The 27,203-nt window shown below is 37.0% G+C and overlaps 1 protein-coding gene across 2 annotated transcripts in view; it reads right to left on the bottom strand.

The window, feature by feature from the left end:
• Positions 1–268: 268 nt before the first annotated feature.
• The window catches only part of LOC122007018, a 37,845-nt gene continuing 10,910 nt past the window's right edge, over positions 269–27,203 (bottom strand). For both annotated transcript variants that reach the window (XM_042562759.1, XM_042562760.1), the window contains 21 exons: positions 25,108–25,229; positions 24,907–24,998; positions 24,527–24,746; positions 24,379–24,442; positions 21,792–21,940; positions 21,633–21,703; positions 21,334–21,507; positions 21,180–21,251; positions 13,939–14,040; positions 13,773–13,862; positions 11,882–11,957; positions 11,695–11,794; positions 11,534–11,603; positions 11,212–11,391; positions 4,021–4,143; positions 2,884–2,967; positions 2,592–2,776; positions 2,382–2,520; positions 2,237–2,296; positions 981–1,085; positions 269–684 (listed from right to left, as the gene is read on the bottom strand). In XM_042562759.1, coding sequence (XP_042418693.1) covers positions 571–684; positions 981–1,085; positions 2,237–2,296; positions 2,382–2,520; positions 2,592–2,776; positions 2,884–2,967; positions 4,021–4,143; positions 11,212–11,391; positions 11,534–11,603; positions 11,695–11,794; positions 11,882–11,957; positions 13,773–13,862; positions 13,939–14,040; positions 21,180–21,251; positions 21,334–21,507; positions 21,633–21,703; positions 21,792–21,940; positions 24,379–24,442; positions 24,527–24,746; positions 24,907–24,998; positions 25,108–25,229 — 2,392 coding nt within the window. In that variant the 3' untranslated portion in view covers positions 269–570. The remainder of the gene's footprint in view (positions 685–980; positions 1,086–2,236; positions 2,297–2,381; positions 2,521–2,591; positions 2,777–2,883; positions 2,968–4,020; positions 4,144–11,211; positions 11,392–11,533; positions 11,604–11,694; positions 11,795–11,881; positions 11,958–13,772; positions 13,863–13,938; positions 14,041–21,179; positions 21,252–21,333; positions 21,508–21,632; positions 21,704–21,791; positions 21,941–24,378; positions 24,443–24,526; positions 24,747–24,906; positions 24,999–25,107; positions 25,230–27,203) is intronic.

The following is a 27,203-nucleotide window of genomic DNA, read 5'->3' as shown; positions in this document are numbered from 1 at the left end:
ACTTCCTCCATGCTGCACAAAGACTTGAAAAGTATTAAGACAATTCTAAAAACATCAAATTTGAGAATTCTATTATTGTTTCCCTTTAGGTTAGCTCCAACAACTTCGAGCAAGGCAGTTGCCAGGTAACGAACGATCGGGTGAATTACACAAGCAATACTTACGCTAAAATAATGTCCAAGTGTTTGTCAGGTAAAGAACGATCAGGTGTATTACACAAGCCGTTCTTATGCTAAAATAATGTCCAAATGTCAAACACACCAGCCGCTCGATTAACAAGAACCCAACCCTATATAGTTAGGCCCTTTATTTTTTTTAACCATGATCATGTACAGATAAATAAGCCTTCAACCATGTTGAGGTCCAAAATTACAGGTAACGGGAAAAAAAAACTATGGATTATACCACCTCGATAAACATTGAGTTGCGTTTGATAAAAATTAACAGTTGATAAATAACAGCTATGAAAAATAGATACAAGATTGACAAGAGAAGCCACTACTTTGATCGGCAGATTAGCTAGCTTGGTGAAAGGGATTTCAGAAGGGATATACACAAAATGGAGGTCTCCTACATGAAGTAGCTTAATGAATTCTTCTTTCTTGACCCTCCTTCACCATAGAGTTCATTCCACTGAAGAAGCTCATTCATATTTGTAGATTCAGATGACACACTTGCACACACCTGCAAGTTCAAAATTCACTAATAATTATTCACATTTGCAAATCAGCATTTTGCAAATTTACCGGGACAAGCTAAAAAGCTATTTAAGGAAAATTTTAGCTTTCAGGGAAGGAAAAAAACTGAATGCGCGTCAAATATGATTGCATGCAATGGGTCCAGGCCTCGAGCTGCAAATGCTCTCAGGAGGGAAATTATGGTACTTTCAAAGATGTTACAGGCACGTTTAGCATAGGGCATAGCCACTATGAGTTACATTTTAATTGTAGTAATGTGTATGTACCATGTTGCTACATTACCTGATCATGTGCGTATTTGAAGTCTTCAAGGTTCAAGGGACGAATATCTCCACTTCCATATGGAATAGGTAGAGATCTACCTTCTGCAATTGCTGAAATCGTTTCCTGTAAGTTTCAAGACAGATAGTCAACAGATCCCATAACAAAAGGAACAATGGTGTGCAATTCCGAGTTTTAAACACCATAACAACAAAAAAAGGAGCATAACCCACAGAACATCGTGCATCAAACCAAGCAACGTTGGTTCTCACAAGGTTATATTGGGAAACCTACTAGAGTTGTGCTATTGGGAAACGCATAACTTATTATTAAGAAAAATGGCCTTCTTATGTGGTAGAAACAAGTTGCTCTGCCATTTAGGTATTCGGGTTCAGTGCCAATCAAAAGTGGCATACGTTTAAGCATGCATCTCAAATGTGTTGGTATAAACAAATCATGTCCACGTGTGAATAATTGAACATCTACATTAATATTCAGTCATGGATGTGAAGAGATGACAAATTTTGGTGACATTAGTACTGCATATATAGGGCTGACCCATAGCTGTCTTAAAAGTAGGAGGCCATTTACCCTGAGTATGCACTAGCAGAAATCCCAGATCCTGGGCAAACTCTTTTTGCTGGGTAATCTACTAGAAGTCAACCAAATCAACATTGTATCCCTCTTCGTTGTTTCAGCAGTCTGGAACTATGGCTTAACAATCTTTAGTAGTACCATGTTTACCACAATTATATTCCCACGGGAAGCCCAGTTGGCTAGAGTGTGGCAGATTTACTATAATGGGGCAGGGATTTCCTGGCAGGTGCATGCCCTCGGAAAAATAACTCCTCCCACCCCCTAGCCTCTTGGCAATCGGCTATAAGCTGATCCCATCATTTACCTCTCTTCACATAACCTGAGAACGGGCTGTGAAGGGCGTCTAATGAATGTAATCCAAATGTCTACCTCCATTATCTGGCATCAACCATATAGCTTATTGCATTGAGCTTATATCGCTAATAATATTCAAATGAATTAAGTTATGTTTTTTATTGTAACAACTAGAATATTCTTTGATCTTCCTCGAATGTTAATTGGATCTACACCTAATTGCACTCATGGATGTTAGTATTTTTTTAGCATTTCTGTAATTCACGCCACCATCTTAAGCATTCTTATCTCTGCAGTATTATATTTTTACACGTGCTGCATCTTAACAGTCTAAAACTCCCAATTGAGTTTCTGAAATACTCAAAATAGTGATGAGAAACACTAACCTTCTTTTCTTTCTCCAAAATCTCTCTGATGGGGCAATGTGCAGCAGTTACACAGAGATTCTGAAGAACAATAAGATATTAAATCCCTTAATCACCCGGGAATATAACTCAAACAAGATGAAACTACACTTCTAGTAAAGCTAACCTTCAGGTCACTTCCTGAGTACCCATCAGTCATATTTGCAAGAATGTCAAGATCAACATCTTGTGATAACTCTTCTTTTGACAATATTACTCTCAGAATCTTCTCTCTGTTTGATGCATCTGGTAAATTTACCATTAATCTGCATTACAAAACATTTCTACACATCAATCTTTTTATTAACAATCAAATTATACAATACCCAAAATTTACCTTCGAGGAAGTCTCCTTATAACAGCCTCATCAAGATCAAATGGTCTGTTTGTGGCAGCGAGAACTAAAACACGTTCTTTATCTTTGGTTCGCAAGCCATCCCAATTAACCATGAATTCATTTTTCATTTTGCGCATTGCTTCATGCTCCCCAGGATTTTCTCTCCTGCCCAACATACTGTCAACCTATAAAATGGAAATAACACAATCATCCTTCGAAACACAGAAATGAACAAAACAGAAGTCGATTGGATACTAATATCATTTACAATAAAACTAAACAATAAGCTTACCTCATCAACAAAGATCACACTCGGGGCAATCTTACTGGCTAATGTGAACACTGCTTTTACGTACTTTTCACCCTCACCAAACCACTGTTACAAATGATGTGTAAAATTAAATTTAGAAAGGAAATAGACTTTACCATTTAAAGCACACTCAATGCAAAAATCACAAAGTTCCAATCTGCACGTCCCTGTTACAGCTAACAAGATCCACATTAATGAGCCCTACAAGTGCCAACTTTTTGGGGTTTGCCAGATGGACCACTTGAACTCTATTTTAAGATATAGAATCAATTGGCTGTCTTTCAACATGTATATGGTGTTTTGAATCTTCATTTCTAGCAACTCCACAGCCATCGATCACTCACATATCTGCTATTATCCCATTATTAATATTTTCAACAATAACTCCTACATTTTGAATAATAGATCCAAAAATAACTAAAAACTCTTACTGGAATTTCTTGGTCATTCATCTTGACTGCTAGCTAACTTCTTTTCTTGTTATTGAAATTATATTTTTATATATTCAAATTTAGTTCTACTTAAAACCTATACATTATAAAGCTTCTCTCCAAATTCTCAAATTTATTTTATTTACACTATCAATTAACACTTTATCCTCTACAAATAACAAATACAAAATTTGTTTTGAATCTAGCTGATAAAATTATTTAGCAAAACTGTAGAAAGATATAAATTTAGAACTGACTTTGATGTAAACTTAACTACCACAGTTCATAGAACCCCTAGAAAGTGGTGATATAACTATTAGATATTTGTTTCTACTCTAAAATACACCACCACTTTCTAGGGGTTTTGTTGTAAGCTTTTCTAAATCAACAAAAAAGAAGATTTCTTTCTTCAATGTTTCTCCAATTTTATTAAATAAATATTACATGGTTAAATAAATAGAATCCATGGTTGACACGAAACCAAATTGATACATTAATTTCTATAGTATTTTTTTTCATTTTCACTTATTTTTTAAATTAAGTACCAGAACATAATTTTTATATTATCCAAAATTCAACTGACATGAAGATTGCAAACAGCTTTCTAACCTTGTATCACATAAAATAGCAGCATAAACCACTTAATATAGCAGCCCATTTTTATAAGACAGTGCACAAGGCAAAATACCTTGGATGTGATGCTTGACATCGATATGTTGATAAAATTTGCACCTGCTTCTGTAGCAACAGCTTTAGCAAGCATGGTTTTCCCTGTGCCGGGGGGTCCAAAAAGAAGAATTCCTTTGCATGGCTGGAAAATAAGAAAAGAAAGTTAAACATTTTAATTTCTAGGGATCCTAACACAAAAGGCACAATTTAGTCATAACTTCATTTAATGCATACAAACTGAAAACTTGCACGTTAAAGTGTAACAATCAATATTTAATTTATAGTAGCAAGCCAAATAAAACTGAAAAAAAAATACTTAAAAGTAGTTGAAGTTTCTTTAACTGAGTACAACTGTAAAAAAAACAATAATGCATTAAATTGTAGATCCGCTACATTAACGGCCCCCCTAGTGCCGGCCTCACGGATATGGAGGGAGGTACATGCAGGTACACAGGCGTCAGGCGCAACAATAATGCATTAAAGGTATTACTGGAAGTTTACTTTATACACTCACCTATACAACAAAAAAAAGGTAATTACACCAGATTTGATAGTGGAAATGTTTGAGATGGTTGAGCAATTCACAGAAATTACACCAACTATGGCTAACAATATCACACTACCTTGCATATAACCTGAATAAGGTAACTCTTCGGCAAAGCCAAGGTAAATGTCTCCCTTGTGTGCTAGTCACTATTCCAAAGGCTAGCAGCCGCCCGTGATTTACCTCCTCCTTGTTGGCCCTGGGACGGGTTGGCAGGGGCGCTGGGGGCGAGCGTATTCGCCTTTTGCCACCATGAATAAGGTAACTCTATATTGTAGTCCATTCTAGACCAAGACAGAATAGTCTAGAGAAAGCTTAGGAATGCTAATTTGAACTGATGATCAGATGTCTAACTCACATGTGCTTTTAATGGGTCTTGGAGCACTACTTCTGCATCTCCCTAACCAAAGCCTCCCACATTGGGATTGCTTGTTAATGGTTGATCAAGCTTGATGGATTCACCCTCTGAAACAAGAAGTTCTGGTCCTGAAGGTACAATATCAACTACTTGATGTCCATCCGATGGATCAACAACGGCTATTTCATATCCACCGTTTTCTTTACGTACTATTATACTTACTACACCTGTTGATGTAGCATTATAGATTGTATTGTTACTTTTGCTACCATCAGATAAATCTGACCCCTTCCTTTGTTCCCACCTACATATATGGGATATTTTAAGAAGTAAACATCGTTCATTGTAGCAAGGTCGGGGGCAAGAATGGGAAAGATGATTTCACTATATTTCTGACCAGGAACAGGACCTATTACAATAATATTTCTTTTATTAGGATGATAACTCTGAAAAGATAAATTTCCAATATTTTCTTTTAATTCGGAAGAAATACTATTTGGGAGCTAATTCAGGTAAAATGAATGTCAGATCACTATCAGCAAAGCCAATCCACCACTTTCCCAAGAAATAAGGAATCTAAGAGAGACGAGAATCTAAGAACAGAACTAAAATGGCCAAAGAAATTGGCTGGATATAGGGTAAATTTCCTTGCGCAGGCAATAAAATGAGATGAAAGCAGCTAGAAAAAGAACATGAATTGATCTAGCAACTTTTCATTCTTCAACAAATGTGGTGAAGTCCATAAGAGGAAATGTGAGAAGAACTTAGCAAAGGGCAAGTATCGAGTCTTGGCAATAGAGGCAAGTGAATAGCAAGTGCCAGGCTTGAGCAACAAGTAGCAAGAAGATGAATCTTAGCAGGAAAGGCAAAGCAGATCTTGTAAACTGGATGATTCTCTTTAGCGAGATGTTATCTCGTTCTCTCAGTCACTATCAATTCAAACAAAAGATGTTAACCTCACTCAAATAAAAGTTACCTCACCCCCTTAAATGACGAGATTCCAACATTCAATCTGTTCACTCGACCTTACACAATGGTTTGTTTGATTTGAGTTGAATTGGTTTCCTAAGTTTAAAAGGCTTAATTAGAAATAACACAAATTTAATTGAGTTTCAGTTAAAAAATTAATTCAAACTAAATTTGGATTTGATTTAATAAGTATTAAGGATTTAATTCAATTCAGTTTGGGACTAATCCTAGTGAACCAATCTGAAATAAGCACCGTCATCATCAATCAAAGTGTTTACCCCAACTACAAGTGACAAAAGATGGCAGGACCAATTTACACAAGACGATGCCACCAACAACTTTATGACATTGGGTTTGAGTTAAATGAATTGATTCATAGATGGGTATTACCAGCAAATAAATTGGTCAAGTTCGAATTCCCTAGGTTGATTTGGAATAAACCCACCCTTTACAACCCATTTTCTAGTTTATCCATAGCAGTAACTTTAAGTTCATCTGGTTTTTCTTCGAGATTTCCAGAAATTTTCTGCAGTCATGGAATCCTCCAAAAGTAATCTTCAACTACTTCACTATCTGTCTTCCTGCTTCTATTACCAATCTACCATCGACAAATTTAACAGGGATAACTATACATCCTAGGTTACAACAGTCTACATAGGTAATTAGAGCATTTGACCACAGGAGTTGCCAATTCCTAAGCCAAAGTTGCATAGGAAAGCTGTGACGTTTAATCATAGTTTGTAAAATCACGATCTTAGATCGTAGGATCGCACTATCTTATATCTGGAAGCATAAATCGATCCAAGACCGTGCAAAATCAATTTTTCAGTAGAATCAGAGCAGGATCAAACACGATCGGTAGGATCATAACAGGATCGGTGGAACCTTTGAGAGGTCATAACTTTGACTTAGGTTGAACCACAGGACCTATACTATAGTTAATTTCTAGGTTTAACGTTAACTGCTCAGTTGCACCCAAAAAAAAAATCGTTTGAAATCTTTTCAGAGACCCGGAAGATTTATCTTTTTTATTATTATTTTTTTATCTTTGCAAAAGTTAGGATTAGGATTTTGAGACTATTTAAAAATCTATTTAGTTGAGTTAGTTTTTGATCATCGTTTCCTTTCCCCAAAACGACAAATTTTTGAAAGTCTATTGTATGATATTCTACGAAATCAAGGGGTGCTTAGAATATTTCCGACGTTCGTGTTCGATTCAAAGAATTCAATAGCTTCTACATTAGCAGTTTTGTTGGCCTTTAAATTAGGTCATCTTATAAACCAAAGGAACATTATTATTATTATTATTATTATTATTATTATTATTATTATTATTATTATTATTATTATTATTATTATTATGTTAATAGACATTTTATATTATTTCATTTTATAATATGAAAATATAAATATTATTAAGTACTATTATGTGAGAATGGTAGTTAAATTACTAGTTAATTTAAATTTATAATATTGCATATATATACATGCAAAATTATTAATCTATTTATAGGTAAATGATTTTTTGAATATTTTTTCTAATTATTAATTATGTATCATGAAATTTAAAGATTTTTGATAGGATCGTACGATTCAACAATCTAATCCCGGCCGATTCGATTTTGACCCAAATCGATTCTACGTAGGATCACGATTCTACAAAATGTGTTTAATAATCGACCTTCCTTAAGCAAGGAATTTACCATAGCATTATGAGCATCTTCCAATGGTTTTTTTTTATTGCTACCCAGCATAGTTGCAAACACAAAATCTGTTTACTGGTGATAACTCTCGTTCTTACAAGGTGATCAAAAATCTCTTTAGCTTTATCAATCTAAAAGAGATAACTACCAAATTGGTCGATTTCAGAACTTGCTATTGGTTCCAACAATAACTTCATATTGGCTACTAAGTGCCAATACAATGCTTGAGTTATGAAGATTAGATTGATAAGCTCCTTGAAATTATGCTCATTTACATTATGAGCCTTGAACTCAAACCATTGAAAACTCAGATTCTTGGACGCACATTCAGTCCCTTGTTTTCTATGCCTCTAACAACTCTCCTTCAATTTTTAAGTGTAAGTACTCTATGGTAGTTTTGATATGGTCAACCAAGTTAAGTTAGGTCTTGTTTGTGTTTGATGTCTTGTGTCTAATTGTGTAAGAATTTAAGAGCACAAGAAGTCGAGCGGAAGACGCAGCAAACGAGAAGGATGGCACGGGAAAAGAGCCAATGGGCTCGGTGCATCTGAGAGATCAGAAGTTGCAAAAGAGTATACCGGTGGACGACAAGGACGTGCGCAATATTCGAGGGACGAGAAATCGGGGAGGAAACCTGCTCGAGGAGAAGGTCGGAGTTGGGTTAGGGTGAACTCAACTCCGATTAACCGAAGCATCACCCAAGCAAAGAAGATCAACTAAGGAGTTGATCTGCCTCATGGAAGGCAGCTTCAATGACTTGGAAGGCGTCTTCCATAAACAGTGTCGAAGGCTTCAAATGACCATTAGCTAAAGATAACACATGTACAAAACCGACTCAACTTCTACAAAACCGTATTGTCCACATATCTTGGCTGTATTAGCACCATGCCAAGTGGCAGCCTGCACACCTTGTGCTTTGCCCCATCATCATGCTGCATTGACTCATGCCAAGTGTCAACATGCACCGCTTGTGCTTCGGCCCATGGTTCTTGGGCCCATGCCAAGTGTCAATTTGCACCCCTTGCGCTTGACCACGATTTTGCTTCTTTGGCACCGCACCAAAGTCACGCCCGATGTTTAGTCCATGGTTCCGCTTATATGGCTCCGCGCCAAAGTCTGTATGCACGCCTAGTGCTTGGCCCATGGCTCCATTGCTTTGGCACCACACCAAAGTTTTATATGCACGCCTTGTGCATGGCACAAGTTCTACACCATGAGCTGGCCCCTGCTGTTCCATCCATATTGAATGCGCCCGCCGCATGGCTCACTTTTCCTACAAGCCCACTTGGCTAAATGCTTGGAAGCAGCACGTCCAATCCTTGCACTTGTTCGTCGCAATCCGAGTCTTGCCCCTACATGACTTGTGGTTAGATAGCCCTGCACGCTGCTACACATTTATTGCTTCTTGGCATGCCCTGCACGCATGCCCTACTTGCATGATCACCAAGTTTGTCCTTGCATGTCTGGTGCTTTGGACAACAACCCACGTACTGTCACAATTCTCCACTGTTTGGCATGCCTTGCGCACAAGCCCTGCTCGGGAGATTGCCAAATCTGCTTCCTACATGACATGGGCTTGGGCAGCGCCCCGCGCATTGTCGTATCCGCTACTTGGCATGCCTTGCGCACATGCCACTATTAGATGGCCCACGCACTCTCAGAATCCTTCCCGCTGGTTGGCATGTCTTGCGCACATGTCATGCTCAGAATATTGACAAATCTGCCTCCTGTATGACTTGGGCTTGGGCAGTGCCTGCGCACTGCATGAATCCACTGCTTGGCATGTCTTGCGCACATGCGATGTCTGGATGAATGCCAAGTCTTGCCCGTGCATAACTTGGGCTTTGGACATCAACCCGCGTGTTGTCGCATCCACCGCTTTGCCTGTGGCACGCCCTGCGCACCTGCACAATAGGGTGGATGTTTGCCAGGTCTGCCTCTTGTAGACTTGGGCTTGGACAGTGGCCCGTGCACCGTCGGATACTTGTCACTCCTTGGCATGGCTTGCGCCCATGCCCAACTCGGATGATTGCCAAGTATGCCTCTGCATAACTTGCTCTTTGGATAGCATCTCGCGTGCTGTCAGAATCCTCAGCGCTGCTTAGCATGCCTTGCACGCATGCCCAGCTCGAATGTATGCCAAGTCTGCTTCCTGCACAACATAGTCCAAGGCCAGTGCCCCGCACCGTTGCGTCGTTGCTTGGCATGTTTTGCGCACATGCCACACCCGCTTGTTTGGCAAGTTTGCCACTCGTAGACTAGGGCTTGGACAATGCAGTCCGCTGCTTGACATGTCTTGTGCATATGCCAGGCCCGCTGGTATGCCAAGTCTGCCTCCTACAAGACTTGGGCTTGAACAGCCCCGTGCTGCCCAAATACTTCGCTGCTTAGCATGTCGCGCGCCCCGCGAACATGCTCAATAGGTTGGATCAAAGGAGCACTGCCCAATGCTCTCGTCCCATTGAGCCATCAAGTTAGGGGGCTAACAGATACCCACTTAGTCATCCTTGTATATTGCTCATGTAGTTTAATCTGAACCACCTCCATAGGATGGACCGCCAACAGGTAAGGAATCCAGTTTTAGTTCCATTTTCACAAATTGCTGCCGACTACATTCACTTCCTCTGGCTCCAAGTTAGAGAGAATGCATCATCTCAGCTAGCTACTTTAAATTTGTTTTGTTCGTCTTTAATCTCCAAGTAAAGGCAAATTGTTCCTTAATAACTTAACTGTGTCTTCCTGGGCATTCTCATACACAGAAAGGGTTATCCTTGCTACTCTCCTAATTATGTACTTTATTTATGCAACGGTAATCTTCTTTGAGTCCCTTCCATTTATCTAAACTACACATCTTCTAAATCTATCGTGGAGGAACTTCTTCATGCTGAATTATATGCTCAATATCTCCTCTCAAAGAACTAGCATGAACGCCCCAACCACAACAGGATTATAACAAAAGAATAAGAACTGAGACTGTTATAGTTGCTCCTCGATATTCTACTACTCTCCTGACATTGTCCACAATCCCAAATCCAGTTTCTAATTTGGAACTCCATGTTATTATTTAGAAAAGTAACTGCAAATGCACTGCTTCACATCCTCTTTCTCGTCACACGTCATTGTCAATTAGTTATTCTTCCTTCACTTCGTTAGATTCTCATTCCACTTGAAAGAATGTTTAAAAGGCACTTTCTGATATAAGCTGTGTCAAGTTATGAAAGATGATTAGTTGACAACTGATTATGAAAAATTAGGTGACAGTACAAACTGAACTTCAATGGCTGATGCGGTTTGCAAATCTAACATTTTACAACTAGGAATTTTGTAGGCCACGGACAGTCAGCAACTTTGTCTGGGAAAAAACTAACCAAAAAGTCATTAAGGATAATTATACTATGCAGAATACACTTAACGTATTTTGACAATTTGTATGATGAAGGCATAAGTAATATCAAACAATCATATTAGGAGGCACAAATTTATTTGGAATGAGTGCAAGACTAAATATTTTTGACAAATTACTATGATTGAGTAGACTAGTAGGAATTTATATGTTACAACAAGTTTATTTTGGTATCCAAAATTAGAGAATTCAAACTGAACAACAATTAGGAGGAAAATCAAGAAAAGAAGTACCTTTGTTAATTGTCCTTTGCAAAATAGTTCTGGCCTCTGTAGGGGAAGCATCACCAACTCCTTCAGTGTTTCTTTAACATTCTCCAATGCTCCAATGTCATCAAATGTAACTCCAATATCATTAGGCGGAATAACATCAGCAAGTAGTCTTTTCTCAAATTCATTCTCAGTAACCACATCCTGTAACAAAGCAAATTGGTAATTAAATAATGACATTGAAGTGGTACAATGAAGGAAATTCATAACTATACACCAAAAGACATTGCACTGGAGAACGCAGCGGTATCATTCAGATTACAAAAAAAATAAACAAGGGAAATACCTTAAGTGATTTCTTCGAGCTCTTGTTATCATTTTGAAAGCTCTGCAGCATACTTAACCCATTCATAAGGCTGCCAGTCATTTGTAACAATTTAAGCAGGTTAGAGGGAGCTTTATATAGACTCCATGCTTCACTACATCACAATTCAAACGTATAATAACCTTTCACTGGAGAGAACGAGCTTTGTGTCCTTTGGCAAGGCTTCAATTCTACTATTCTCGACATGATGACTAAGAGCAAAACCAACTAACTTATCCACATCTGCCCAAAAATATTTATATATTTTCTTTTAAAAGCATTGGTAACGATAGTAATGATAATACAGATAGACCATTGAAAGCAACTCACTTTCATTTGTAAGTGTCTGATCCTTTATTGACACAGCTTCAATATCATTGCAATCTAAGCCACACCGATTCAAGAACTGTATAAACACAAAAGACGGAAACCATAAGATGGTAGCACATCTAATCAAAAAAATTTTACTAATGTGAAGAATGAGAAGAAAATAACAAAATCGCAGGCATCTATGATAATTAACCAGACCTTCATCAAAGAAAGAGAAGGGATTAAAAGCAACCAAGGGCGCATCAAATAACAGCAATTGCATATTACATATGCTAGAATAAATTGATGAGTTGAACATAATGGAGAGGCCTTGAATATGACATAACAAATTGCTTCCTCCGTCCTTCAGGTTTTATGTACTCTTTTTCCTCCTGTTACTTGTCTTCTTTCTCTACCTAACATGGTCTCCTATAGATCCCAACTCCAACATCCCCACTAGTATATCAATGTCAGCCCCAGCCATCCAACTCCAACTCCTGCTAATTCCTCCCCTCTAGTAACTTTTAGTGACACCCCACACCAACCTCTACGTGCAGTCTGCTCTGGAGAAGGCAATATACTGCGTGCTCTCTGCTACATATGCAGAGGCCTCACTTGACCAAGTGAAGACAAGATGCTGATGTCACCAGCTTGCCAGGGGAAAAACAGCAAAACCTCACATATCCTTCCACCAAATCCAGTGGCCAACCTTTCTGCACAGTTACACTGGGTCCAGCGCCTTCCTCTCCCCATCCAGAAATTGAGCAACACTGCATGTCAATGTCTCACTGCATGTCAATGCCTCTATCCACAAACTTGAGGAGTGTTAAAACTAGTCTCGTGTTGTTGGTTGAATCAATATGCATTACATTGGGGGTCATATATATCAAAGACATACAATAAAGAATAGATCTTCTAAAGCACATTATTGCCCCTAGGGCGTAGCGCAGACTGTGGACGCATGACATCTCTAACGTAATAGTCAAGGGTCGATTCTCAATAACTAACGACCTGAGATTTACCTCACCATGCACCTAACGCCTATATACCTGCATCTATCTCCCTCCATATCTATAGGGCCACCACCTACAAGAGTTGTTAAAGTAACAGATTTACCTTTTTTTCTAAAGCACATTATTTATATAATACCATGAATATCACATCATCTTTTGTTTAGCATGACAAATATCTAGTAAGGCATGGAGTGTAAAAATGATGGACCAAAGGATTTTCTGCCATGGGAATCATGAAAGTCAAAGTGCTTCCATTGTTGACCACTTATTAAAATACATAGAACTAACAAAACATTAAACAGTTGGAAAATTAAAAGCTCAAGTACTACTTAGATTAGATAATATGAAATTATCATTCATTAATTAAGTTAAAATAAATAAATCAAGTAAACAAATTAAAATTTCAATTGCTGATTAAATTTCAAAAGGATTCCTGACTGATTGAAAATGAGATGCAGAGTGTGACATGTGATGACGATTAAGCAACATAATCAAGTTATATGTGTTTTGCACCCAATAGGAAATTTTATTTCATTTTCCATGAATATTACCATGCATATTGCCGATTGGCAATAAGCTAATTGCTAGAACATGAAACTGACATAAGGGAAATTGACGTCTTAGTGCTAAAGCTAGAACCTGAATTGTTATAAACATTTCCTGATATCAAAACTGCAGCATTTTACTTTAATACTTCCATCTAAGGTTCAAAGAGAAATGTTATCTCTTTAAGACACTTGAGACAATGAAGACTTCTGAAACAAAATACCAAACAAACTCACAAGTCATCGAACAGCCTGCCTTTATGATGATGAAATTCTTGAAACAAAAGGTAAAAAAACCAAAATATCGCAACATGGATCAACAATTTGAATTCATGCAGAAAAGATAAGACTTACAGATCGTATACTCAGCACATTAGACTTGGCTTTAAGAGTTTCAACATCACGATCCAACTGCTGTTTCCATTCTGATAATTGTGCTTCATCCTGCAAGTATTTATAGTATGCAAACAAAGATACTCTTAAAAAAGGGCAAATACAAATATAAGTCCCCAACTCAAACCTGTGGAAGTTGAATTGTGACTTTGTTAGGGAAAAGTCTGGAGAGCTGTTTCATCGTCTTAGGAATCTCCTTGCTTCTTTCGTGCAGCCTCCCAAAGTTATCCTGGGTATTCCCGGGGGACAGATTATGGAACAGAGATAATTGAGCTGTAATTTTACTTTATTTTATTTTAGATTTTTATTGGCTCTGAGGTAAATGTAAATATCTCAACAAGATAACATTAGCATGTATGTCCAAATGTAACAAAAAATATAAATGAAATTGTTGATCAACTATGACAAGTGAGGGTGCTACAATCAGATGTCATGATATGATGAAACACATCAATAATAAAATTAATGGTAAAGAAATTTACAGGCTTATTAATAGAGGGGCCAGTATGAACAATGGCTGTATTTAGAAAGAATATGCGAAAAACCACCCTACAAAGTAACATTTCTGGTTTAGCCCAAAGAACTTGGTGAAAAGTTTGTCTATTAATCCCAAGGTTTAAAATTTCGACCCGTGCTAAGGTTTCGGTGTCAAACCAGAACGATACGATTTCGGTATCGTATCGTGCCGTGCCGATACAGTTGCGGTAATTTTTATTTATCTATAGTAATTATAAGATAAATATGTTTATTATGTATATAAAAATAAGTTGTATATTGATTTATTATAAGTTCTCAATTATTGAATAATTAAATATTGTTAGAAAAAATAATTAAAAATAATTTATTTAAATAGAATTGATATATTAATAATTCAAATTAAAATAGAAGTATCTATAATAATAATAATAATAATAATAATATAAATTAATACGAGATATTACTTTATATTAATAATAATTATATAAATTAACTATTTATTCATTTAATTAATTATTAATTAAATAATATATATTTTAATAGTAAAAAATATCAAGTAAAAAAATTTAAAAAAAAAATCAGTATATAAATATAATTTATTAGAATTTTTTTAAAAATTTAAATGAAAATTAAAATAATAAAAAATATATTAGAATGTAAATAAGAATTATTATATATTTTTTAAAATTTTTAAATGAAATTTAAAATATTATTTTTTTTCAGAAAATTAATTAATAAAATTTATTTAATTTATTTTAATTTTAAATATATTTTTTATATATTTTATTAGGATAATTTAATTAGGGTATATAAAAGCCTCTTCGAATTATCATACATCCTCCAGACATCCTTGAGAATTCTTTAAATTAATTAAATAAAATAAAAAATTATTAAAAATAGAAAAAAAATCGCAGCGGCAGCAGAACGCGAGATCGCGTTGCGATGATCACGGGCGATCCCGCGAGGGGCGTCCGGCGGCGCCAAAAGCGTCGTCAGATGCCTCCGACGGCGCTGTAGGCGTCCGACGACCCTGCGGGACGCTTCCGACGCCGCAGAAGCCGTCGCGCACAACGCCTTCGGCGCAGAAAGCGTCGCGGGACACCGCCAAAGGTGTCCGGCGCCGACGTCCGTCGCCGCCGAGACGGGGACGCCTCCCGTGCCGATTTCGGCCGCCCAGCGGAACGGTAAAAACCGTCCGTGTCGGGCGGCACAAAACGGCATTTCAAACACTGAATAATCCCTCGAAAGACAAGGTGCATATATGAGGAGACTGAGTTATCCCAGAATTATGTTAACATCAACTCAAATTAATTTTAATCTTTTAATTTCTTAACATCGACTCAAATGAAATTTAAGCTAATAATTTCCTTCTACCTAGTTTGCATACTTCAAATTATAAGGATATGGCAATTAAAATGTCAATTGTATTATAATTTAGAAAGAAAAAAATTAAAAAAATGCATCAAGCTTCTTGACTATGATTTATAGCTTACTAATACCAAAATGAACATTGGTTCTTATAATATTTTAATGAAAAGACACCTATAATTTTCCAAGACTCAAATTAAATAATGCTCCTAGTCATGGGACATTTGGACATCTGACATTGGAAGTAATTGGAATTGGACTGATATGATTGGATCTGACAAAAGCACAATAAAATAAGATATGGATGATAAATTTCTCCAACTCTTAACATTCTTCATCCTCTTTGATACTGTTGATGTGCTAGTTGGTATTTTCCTCTTCCCCTCCCCACACTTTATAATATGCATGTGAAGTCGTATAGAACTTGATGAAAATACACATGAAGATTTGGCATGGCCAAGGTGTTGATAGCTCGATGGTTTAAAAGTTTATGGAGTTCGGAGAAGGATGGCATGGACTTTGAAAGACCATGATAAGGAGCAACAGAGTAATAATAAGCGAGTCATGGCAAGATTCCAAGGGAGTTGAGAGAGTGACACATGTACGGATGGGGAAGGGTACAACTCTTAAATGGGACAAACTCGACCTTAGAAATATGCATTGCCAATATTTCAGTCGACTAATATTATTAGTGGACTGGCTAAGGAGTCAAGTAAGGGATGAATAGAAAAGTTTGTCTCTAGAGTCCAGTCAACCAATCAACCATGATCAGTCCAGTAGAGTCTAGTAGACAAACATTAAATATCAGGAAGCTGTTAGCAAGACAAGATTTGACAACACCTGTCCAGGTCCAAGTCAGCAGTTGATAGTCGACTGGAGTGACCACTAACTCATCCAAGTCATGGACATGGACACCAAGTAGTCAATTGATCAACAGAAAAGTTGTTTTTCAAAGGTTGAACTTCAGGTAAAAGTGAAGACTATATATGATACGATGATGGGACTCCACCAAAGATGGGTGTGGAGGACAAAGTCAAAACAATCAAAGGTCCAAGACCACAGATCAGGCAAAGTTAGCCGAACGGGCCTTCAACTCCGGTCGGACGTGACCTTCTGAATGGCCAACCTCTGAAAATTTGCGACTGGGGTTAAGAAACAAACAGTAAATTTCCCGACCCATCGTCCCTGCCGATCGGACGGCATGTCCGATCGGACAAATGGTAGCCCTCTAAGACAAGTAGATAGCTCTGATCAGTACGATCGAGTTGGGGCGTCCTTGCCGAGTTGGGACGTCCTTGCCGAGCGGCCTCCAGTCGATCAATAGTGGGATCCACCCACATATATTATCATACCCTTTTGGAAGTTTGAGTCACAACAGAGCATATCCCGCATACAAATCGTACTTTAAAAGCTTCCAACCTGTCACGTCAAATATTTGTGTTCTTGCTTATGGAAAGGTGTCAAGGACACTTTTTGACTTCCCTTTTCCTAAGACGCTTTAAAAAATGTGCATACGCTTTGAGAGGCGTGCACAAGCACTATAGTGACACTATAAAGGGATTTCCATCCACAAGCAGAGGTATGCGATATCTTGTTATTCCACACGCTCTAACTATTATTCATTTCTACTGTTCTTCTCCACTGAGGCGAGGACTGACTTGAGCGTCGGAGGACCAATGCCGGAACCCCTTCCCGATCCGGCACTAACGCTCCTGGTTTTGCAGGACAGCGAGGAGTTTTCATCCTATCAACCGCAGAGTCACATTCCCAGCCTGCCATCTTCTCCGCTTTCGGACAAGATCAATATATACGAGCACATGGAAAATTGAAGAAGCTCCTGGTATGCAAGGATTGAAATATCATGCCAAGGCGGTTGAAATGAACGAAATATTTCGTTCCTCCCGTCGACTGGCATTAGCATGACCCAACACCAGGGGCATGACCCAGCACCAAGCACAGGGGCAGTCGCGAAGGCATCACGCGACCCACGCGATCACTGCAGAAGGCTCGAGTGCGGCTTCGCCAGAGTGGTCGCACGACCCCACACCACGTCAGAGGCCACAATGTCCTGAATGAGGTCGCGATGCCCCGACTGAGGTTGCGAGCTATGATAGGGATAATCCAAAGAGGATTTGGGTTTTAGGAATAATCCAGAGAGGTCGGAGGCTAAGGTCGCAATGTCGCAAGTTTTGACCGTCCGAACGACCAACCTCTGAAAACTTGCAATTGGGGTTAAGAAACAGACAGTAAATTTTCTGACCCACCGTCCCTGCCGATCGGACGGCATGTCCGATCGGGTAAATGGTAGCCCTCTGAGGATAGGTCGATAGCTCTAATCAGCACGACCGAGTTGGGACGTCCCTGCCGAGCGGCCTCCAATCAATCAATAGTGGGACCCACCCATATATCTCATCGTATCCTTTTGGAAGTTTGTGCCACAACAGAGCATGTCCCGCATACAAATCGTATTTTAGAAGCTTCTAGTCTATCACGTCAGATATTTGTGTGCTTGCTTAAGGAAAAATGTCAGACACACTTTTTGACTTATCTTTTTCTAGGATGCTTTAGAAAGCGTGCATATGCTTTAAGATGAGTGCACAAGCGCTACAGTGAATATAGAAGGGGATTTCCATCCACAGGCAGAGGTATGCGATATCTTGTTATTCCACATGCTTTAGCTACTGTTCATTTCTACTGTTCTTCTCCACTGAGCTGAAAACTGACCTAAGCGTCGGAGGGCCAATGTCAGAAACCCGTTCCTGGTCCGACACTAACGCTCCTGGTTTTGTAGGACAGCGAGGAGTTTTCATCCAATTAACCGCCAAGTCATGTTCCCAACCTGCCATCTTCTCCGCTTTCAGACAAGAACAATATATATAGGCACATGGGAACTTGAAGAAGCTACCGGCAGGGATTGAGATATCAAGCAAAGCTAGTTAAAACGAACGAAATATTTCGTTCCTCCCGTCGACCGTCATCAGTATGACCCAACACCAGGCCCAGGAACAGCCACGAAGGCATCACGCGACCCCTGCGATCACTGCAGAAGGCTCGAGTGTGGCAATGCCAGAGTGGTCGCGCGACCCCACACCACATCAGAGGTCACAATGTACTGACTAAGGTCGCAATGTCCTGACTGAGGTCGCGAGCTATGATAGGGATAATCCAAAGAGGATTAGGGTTTTACAAATAATCCAAAGAGGTCGGAGGCTAAGGTCGCAATGTCGCAAGTTTTTTCAATTAAAACAGAAATTAAATTTGATATTGGGTTTATTATCTCAATCAACTCCTAATGATAGGGATAATTCAAAGGAATTTAATTAAACCCTAATAAAATTATCAAATTAATTATATATGTTATTTATTTTAACTTTAAAAATATATAATAAATTTTATTTATTTCTCTTAAGTTATTATTATTTTTAATGAATCCAATCAACCCCTAACTTAAATAGATAGCCAAATATATTTCTTAAAATCTTAATCGAATTTCCCTATTAAAATATATAAAAAATTATTTAAAATTTTATATATTCCTAAAATCCTCTGTGGGGACTACAGACACCTCCTCGGGTCATCGCAACCGTGATTTTTTTTTTTGTTTAATTAATTTTTTTTAAATATGTATTTTTTATAAAAAAAATATTTTTAATAATAGTTATAAAATATTAAAAATTATTTCAAAATTTTTAAATAATTTTAAAATTAAATATAAATTTAAAATAATCTAAAATTTTAAAAAAAAATATAATTCTTAAACATTTCAAATAATATTTTAAAAATTAAAAATTTACAAATACATTAAAAAAATAATTTAAAATTTTCATAATTTTTATAATTATTTTTAGTTTTCAAATAATTTTATAATTTTAAATTTAATTTTGAATTTTGAGAATTACTTATTTTTTAAAATAATTTTTATAAAAAATTAATAGGCAATTATCTTATGAGATAATATTGAAATATAAATTCAAATTCTCAAAATATAAAACATATTTAATAATCAAATATTAATAAAATTAATATACATTTATATTTAAAATTTAAAGAATACCGAAACTATATCGGTACGACACAATACAATACCGTATCGTCCTAGTTTGAGACTAAAACCTCGACACAAATCGAGATTTTAAACCTTGCAACTATGTCATGTATGTCTTGAATATTTGTATTAAATGCTTTACTTTCTTTGTTGCTTCCATCTTCTTACATTTACCTCTCATCCATTGTAAGAGGTTTCTCTGCCTCAAGGTGAGTACCGAGAAGATGGAAGTAGTGGTATTTGCAAAGGATGATTCATCTGAATGTTCATAGGCCATGGACTAGGAACGGGAGATTCCAAACCATATTAAATCATTGAGTTTGATTTGTCTTCTTGTGCTTGTGTATTTTGTTTAATTTTCACTGCACTAACAAGTCTTGTAGAACCAAACTTGAGAAGAAATGAATTGAATTAAAGGAGGTGGAATCTAAATCTAACTAGAAGATTTTCATAGGAGAACACATGTAGAGAAGACTGTTTAGAGTAAGAAATGAATGCAGTTAGTTACATTGAATGATAACCTTCAGGGAGAAAGAAGAATGTTCTTTGTGAAACTTAAACTAAAAGGGGCAACACTTCATAGTTCTAACTATGACAGGCAATTGTCGGAGAAATTCCACATGTTAAAAGAGATGACAATTGAGGAGCACACATCTGAGTTTAACAATGTTTTGTCTATAAGAATTGGGTTTAATGGGTTCACTGAAAAGTTACATATAGGCAGGCTTAATTCAACAATTAGACAACTAGGACACCAGAAAGTAGCAAATTATCATAGGAAAAGGGCCAACCATGCCATATACTATTAGGAGGCCAAGATTGTATGACAAAGACAGTTCATCGAGTCAGCCCCAATACTTCCTCCTGGTCCTGGAGAACAACAAGAACTACATTTTACATCCTCCAAAAGAAGCATCCAGTTGCTCTTAAGTAAGATGATTACCATTGATAGGTTAAAAAAAGAATAATAAAGTAATCCAGGTTGTGTGTGCTTCAAGTAACCAAGTCGTTAATCATGCATCACCGACCGAAGCATTTGTTGAAGGCACTGGAGGTCCTTGTTTTGACCTTTGAGTGCATGACAGCTAGTTGAGGCACCTTATCTTTTAATTTAGGCCAAGTTGTTCTATCAATAGTAGTTAGGTGCCTAGCTTAGAAGGTTCAATAATATGGGAGTGATGAAAATACATGGAGCTAGAGAAGATCAAGGGCTGGGATTGAATAAAATCATGTAAGCCTAGACCTTATATTCCCTAAGTTTGTTGATGCATCAGAAGTAAACCATCATCTTTTCTATGAAGATGAAACAGTTTCTCTTTTGAAACACTACTTTGCTCAGCACTTGATGGCCAATACCACATCAATGAAATAATTTGAAGATAGCATCAAAAGCATGGACTATGAAGCATATAAATGGTAAGACAAATTCAATCTCGTGAACACAAAAATGACAACAGTTTGGCAAGAGGCAAGAGTACCGGGAAAGCCAAATCAAGCAAGGCTGTCTGATTACTCCCAAATTTTGTAAAAAGAAGCCCACCAGGGTGTGACTGCAAAGATATAAAAGATAAAAATGAATGAAAATTAAAACAAATGTTCTGAAGGTAAAACCTGTTTAAGGTAGGTTATTACCTTCTCTTTGCGATTGTCAACCTGCGAATGCGACCCAACTATAAGAGTACCTTGCGGCATCAACTCAAGCTTGTTTTTCATAGTCATATATGAATCAGTAACTCCAGATATAGATTTTTCAACATCTTTGAGAAAAACAATCAAAGGACCATTTTTACTTTCTTCTGTCACAACCTGAAAAGGGGATCAAGCAGTGAGAAGCATCCCAAATGCGTGCCAACTGTATGTCAACATGCAAAGGATAAGAACAAATGCCAACTGTGTATCAACCTGCAAAGGATAAGAACAAAATAGCATACCTCTAACAATTCACTGATTGCAAGCTTTTCAAAATCTTCACTCCCAGAGAAGTCTGGGCGAAGTAAATCAGCTGCATAAAAAGACAGTTAATTAAGAGAATACAAAAATAATACTTATGAAGAATGAAGGAAAAAAAACAATGTCAACTGAGGATCCACCAGCACAGAAGAATCCATGATCTTCCTCGCATAAGCCCCCAAGATCGCTACCCTCAGGAATTTGTTTGTCAAATCTAACTCCAACTTTAGAGGACCCGTTTTCTTCAAAAGCAAGAACTACTCTCCCACGGTACCCATAATTTGGACCCCTACATAAGATAAAATAGCCAATAAGCCTGGCATGATAAACGTGACCAATATATTAACAGTTGGAAGAAACAATAGAGATAACCATAATAAAAGATATAAAAACTATTTCCTTCACAAAATAGCCTTTCAGGCATCGTCATAGGTTGCCCATCAACACTTGGCTTCCTGCTCATGTTTGTCAGGGAGAAAAAAAATGGTTAAGCCATTTGTCCTGAATGGCTACAAGGCTATATCATAGGCAGGAGAGGTTAATCTGCACAATAATGATGGGATATTGTATTTAAAAGCAGAAATATTTACCAGTATGACTCGAGATAACTATACCAATGATGGCAACTAGTGAAATTCCATCACAAAGCCTCAAGTGATATAAAAAATATGGATGTCAATGAACAATTTGCCCAACCCAACCAAGATAGTAATAGACATTAAATAAAGTTAAAACTTGATGACTTGAAAGAACAAATGTTCTAAGAATAGATCAAGGAGGGAAAGGACAAGAAATTGATAGGAAAGGAAGAAATTGTCAGTGAGATAAGTAAATGGCAGGACGGGTTAATGTATTCTTAAACAACTCACAATGGCTCTTCTTCCTGCTTACCCATAGACCTGTGATGCAAGAGCCTGTAGGAAATAGCTTCTGTGCAAGGGGAAGGCTGCTCAGATTGACTGTCGCATGTCCATACTCAAGATTTGCAGGAGTTTGGGGCATATGAATTGCCCAGTCTGTATCATAAGGATTATTTATTGTAAAAGGAGTTACCAGAACCACAACGAACAACCCAATCAAGCAGTTGGTCTGGATTCTTGCTCAAACAAGTGGCTCAACCAATTGACTCACATAGTCACATGTTTGTTTTGTAATATTTAAGTATATATGTGAAAATAATTATAAATAGTATCATATTATATAAAAACATTTAAATTATATATAAGTATAAACTGTAAATATACAAGAAAATAGATATAAGAATTTAAGAAAACTTAAATTCTGGAAAACAAATGAACTGATCAGGTTTTCTAGCAAGCAAATTGGACTGACACATGGTTCTGGTTGCCTGGTTCTCTGCTCGAATCAACCGGTAGTCAAGTTCACATTCAATAATTATGCATGGACAGTAAAACCAAGCATGCCTAAGATCATAAACTTCATCCACATGTTAGGACTTTAAGGTCGCACAAATAAGAGGCAGCTGTTACCCTTTAGAACGAGCCAACTACAATATAATAATCACATGGATCTAAAAGCATTTTGGGTTATACTAGGTAAGGCCCACTGTACAAGTAAAACTAAAAGTATATAACAAATAAAAACAAATTATACGGAAAATGTGATATGAAAAACCATCAATAGAATTAATTGGTTAATGATATTTTTTGTTGTCTGCTATGGAGCTGCACTTTTTTCTGTCATGTGTAATGACAAAATACCGAATAATAGTTGCATCAACCAAACTAAATGAATGTACCTTACTATGTGCATGACTATATAAATAAGAAAATCGAAATCACATTCATAAAATGTTTAACAACTGAAAACCAATGTGCATGATCGTTTAAAGTTCCTTTGGTCTCCATGCAGAACAAAACAGTATCATGTCATGTCAACATGCCGACATGTGGTGCCAATGGCAACAATGAGAAAGGTGGAAGCAAGGGGTTGTTGGAGGGCAGGCTTATAGCTTACCTTGTTGAAACAAAGAGCTGTTCCAAGGGTCAGAATGAAATAAAGGTTTAATCCCGTTATGAATTTTAGGACAGCGAAACAGGATAAGTTCAATGGGTTAACAGATGATTGATTTAGGTAGACAAGTGAAGGCAGGCATCGAGCAATATCGAGCAATCAAAAACTCAATGTAGAGGTATCATCTACATCTGTGAAGGCCCCATTTCAATTTTGGCCCATGGGCAGAATGCTATGGTTTTCCTGTGCTGACTAAAACAGAATATTTTGAACCTTGCAATGAACCAAACAAATACTCTAAAGTCTAAAACCATATAATAATTGCATCGACACATGAGTGTATCAAGAAGACTGTATTGTAGTGTACATGACAAGTGTAACAACTGACAGCTAATAAGTCGAGTAGATACTCTAAAAATCAAGCAAGCAAAGTTTATGAATAGTGGATTCCACATTAAATAGTATTAAATGGAAATTCCCCAAAAGAGAAAAAATGTAGATACATAATAACTGCAAGTCCACAACATGAAGCAAAGTCATAGGGCCAGCACTTGACCCTAGATCTAGAGAAATAATAGCTCAGTTTATGAAGTTCTTCAGTTAAAAATTTCCTCTGAGTCAGCATTATGAGTAACATCTTAGCAACTCAACAGAAGATATTAAGTTTAATAGCTAGCAAAGTAAAAGGATTGGAATATATGATAAACTAAAAATAAAATTTTGAAACATAATAATTTAAAACAAGATTTATACCTTTGAGGTGCCTGAAGAGGAAAGCCCGATGAAGGAAATGATCCAACATATTTTACCCTATCACCTGTAGAAAATCAAGATCCTGTTTCCTTAAGCTTACAACTAAGATAAACCATCAAACATTAGACAAGCTAAAACATTGGCTAACCTTCTTTGAATGTGTAGTTCTTTGATGTTGCAGTAGATATCTCTTGTTTTGGGAGAGATTGTGAATTTAAAGATGTCCCCACAATATCAGCTTCCACACTGGAAGCTGGTTTTCTCAGTTGTATACTGTCAATCAGTGCAGTACGGTGCTTAGAAAAGATGCCTTGTTTGTCCATGCTCACAACCTCTTTCAACGGTTCTGAGTCCTTAGAAGATGATCCCTGCAATCAATTGTTTTCGAGTTCCCAGGATCAATGAGCAACAATTTTATCATCATGTGGATAAAATATTCAATTTTCAATGGTAAGGGTGTATCTAAACAACCAATTGTAAGAGATTTTTTATTTAAAATAAAGGTATTGGATAATAGAAAAAACTTACACTGGGTAACAGGAGAGAATCAATTATGAGCAATCTAGCAGCAAACTGTTTGGCAAGGGCCTTTATTAAAGTTTCTTGATATATTTCAGATCCTAGATGGGTAAACAAACTCATCTTAGATTAATGGGTGCAAAATTCCATCTCTATTCTTTGAAATTGAAAATAGAATCCAATTGTAGGGCCAGACAATTTCCATCATACCTGTTGGACCAGACAATAGAATCCGATTGTTCACTGATGAAATATCTGCAGCGTATTTTATGAATTCCTTGCGTTCCAGGTGAATAAATGCACAAATCATGAGAATTTTTTTCAGGTTTTCACTGGAAGATCAAAAAGAAATTTTAATAAATGGTTGCTCAAACAAGATTATTGAAGAAATAAAATTGAGATTTCAACTTATAGTCTATACATGCATGAGGCTATGATCCTAAGCATTTCTCTCATTATTATCTTTCAACTAAACTTAGGAACTTCGAAGCAATATAACCAAAAGACAATATCTGACAAGCAATAGATCTGATTATGAAGATTTTCATACAAGTTAGCACACGACAAATAGAAGGAATAGACAATATCTCGATACCCTCCCCAGCATAACGTCAAAACTGATAGTATTTACATAATACACTAGCTACAAGAATTCCAGTTGCCAACTTTTGAACCTACAAGACGGGGAGCCTTGGAACAACTTTCCGGTAAAGTTGTTGCTTTGTGACCAAAAGGTCACGGGTTCGAATCCTGAAAACAACCTCTTGCAAAAAACAAGATAAGGCTGCGCACAATGGATCCTTCCTGGGACCCCGCATAGCGGGAGTTTCGTGCACCGGGCTGCCCCTTTTTTTTTAACTTTTGGACCTACATGAATTAGAGGCATAAGTGTTCTGATATAGAGAAGAGAGCACATCAAGCAATATCATTTTGCAATAACCACCAAATCCAAGTTGATATCTCAATAATAAAACTTTAAATTTCAAGGAATACATTTTATACTTGCTATTTTTTTGCGCCTTGCTAGATAAAGTGACAATGACAAAGGACTAACAGTTTGGTATGCCGAATCAGGGTTTGGAGAATACACAACAAAAAGTTGAGAAGAGACTTGATTGTAAAGGAAGAAATGTCAAATCAGGGTATGCAAGAAGGGTATACATATGATAAAAAAAAAAAAAAATGCAGCTCGGTGCACAAAGCTCCCGCCATGCGGGTCCCTGAGAAATCCCGTTACATATGATGATATGGAAAAAAAATAATCTGATATGCCAAATCATCAAACATATTATTCAATGAAGAAATGCAGCCCCAACTTCGACGAGCACCATCTCAGTCTCCTAGACATCTAAGGATCCCGTCCCAACTTCAGCGAAGTAACGGATGAATTTCTTTAATGGGTGATTGACCTAAGAACATTGGGCTAATAGACACGCCCACTGTGAGCACTTCCCGATTTATCCTAATGGTCGGTCTGTGGGGCCGACCGGACACCCCAAAATTAGTTGGTATAAGCTAGATATCTAGTGCCAACTAAATAAAAAAAACTTTGATGGTCAAGTATGGCTTAGTTGTACTCATGGTTTAAAATCTCAAACCGTGCCGAGGTTTAGATCCTGAACAATATCGTCTCAGTATCATATCATACTGACATAGTTTCGGTACTTTTAAAAATATAAAATATATTAACTAAGAATAAAAAATTTAATCTAAATATTTAAATATAAAACATTTTTCATAGTTTTTTTTTAAGCTTGGTTTAGGGGGGTTAGGATATAGTCTTAAGCACACAAAAAACTTACATTAGGTGCTCATAAGTATATATATATATATATATATATATATATATATATATATAAGAGAGAGAGAGAGATAATTTTATTAAGTTTTAATTAAGCCTATTTAAATTATCCCAACCATATCTAGGAGTTAATTAAAATTATTAACATAAGTTTAATTAAATTACAACCTTCCCTCGCCCCCACTATTCCGGCCCGCTTGACTGGGGATGGCAATTTCCTCCAAACCTGATGGAGGATTCGATGTCCGACCCGTATGGAGGAGGATATGGAGGGACTACTGATATCTGACCCGAATATCAGATTAAATAATATATATTAAAGAAAATTTTCTTTTCCCAATACTCACTAACTATTTTTTGTTGATATTAGGAATAGGCTTTTGTTGAATGATGATAATTGAATGGAAAAAAGAAAATTATTAGTATAGAAGATATTCAATCATTTAATGGGTATGAATATCCAATAATCGATGGGTATGACGGAGGATATGAAATCCGATCTGAA

Source organism: Zingiber officinale, chromosome 7B (genome assembly GCF_018446385.1).
Source record: "Zingiber officinale cultivar Zhangliang chromosome 7B, Zo_v1.1, whole genome shotgun sequence".
Taxonomy (NCBI): domain Eukaryota; kingdom Viridiplantae; phylum Streptophyta; class Magnoliopsida; order Zingiberales; family Zingiberaceae; genus Zingiber; species Zingiber officinale.
The sequence above is the reverse complement of the archived record's forward strand: the minus strand, read 5'-3'. Positions and strand labels throughout refer to the sequence as shown.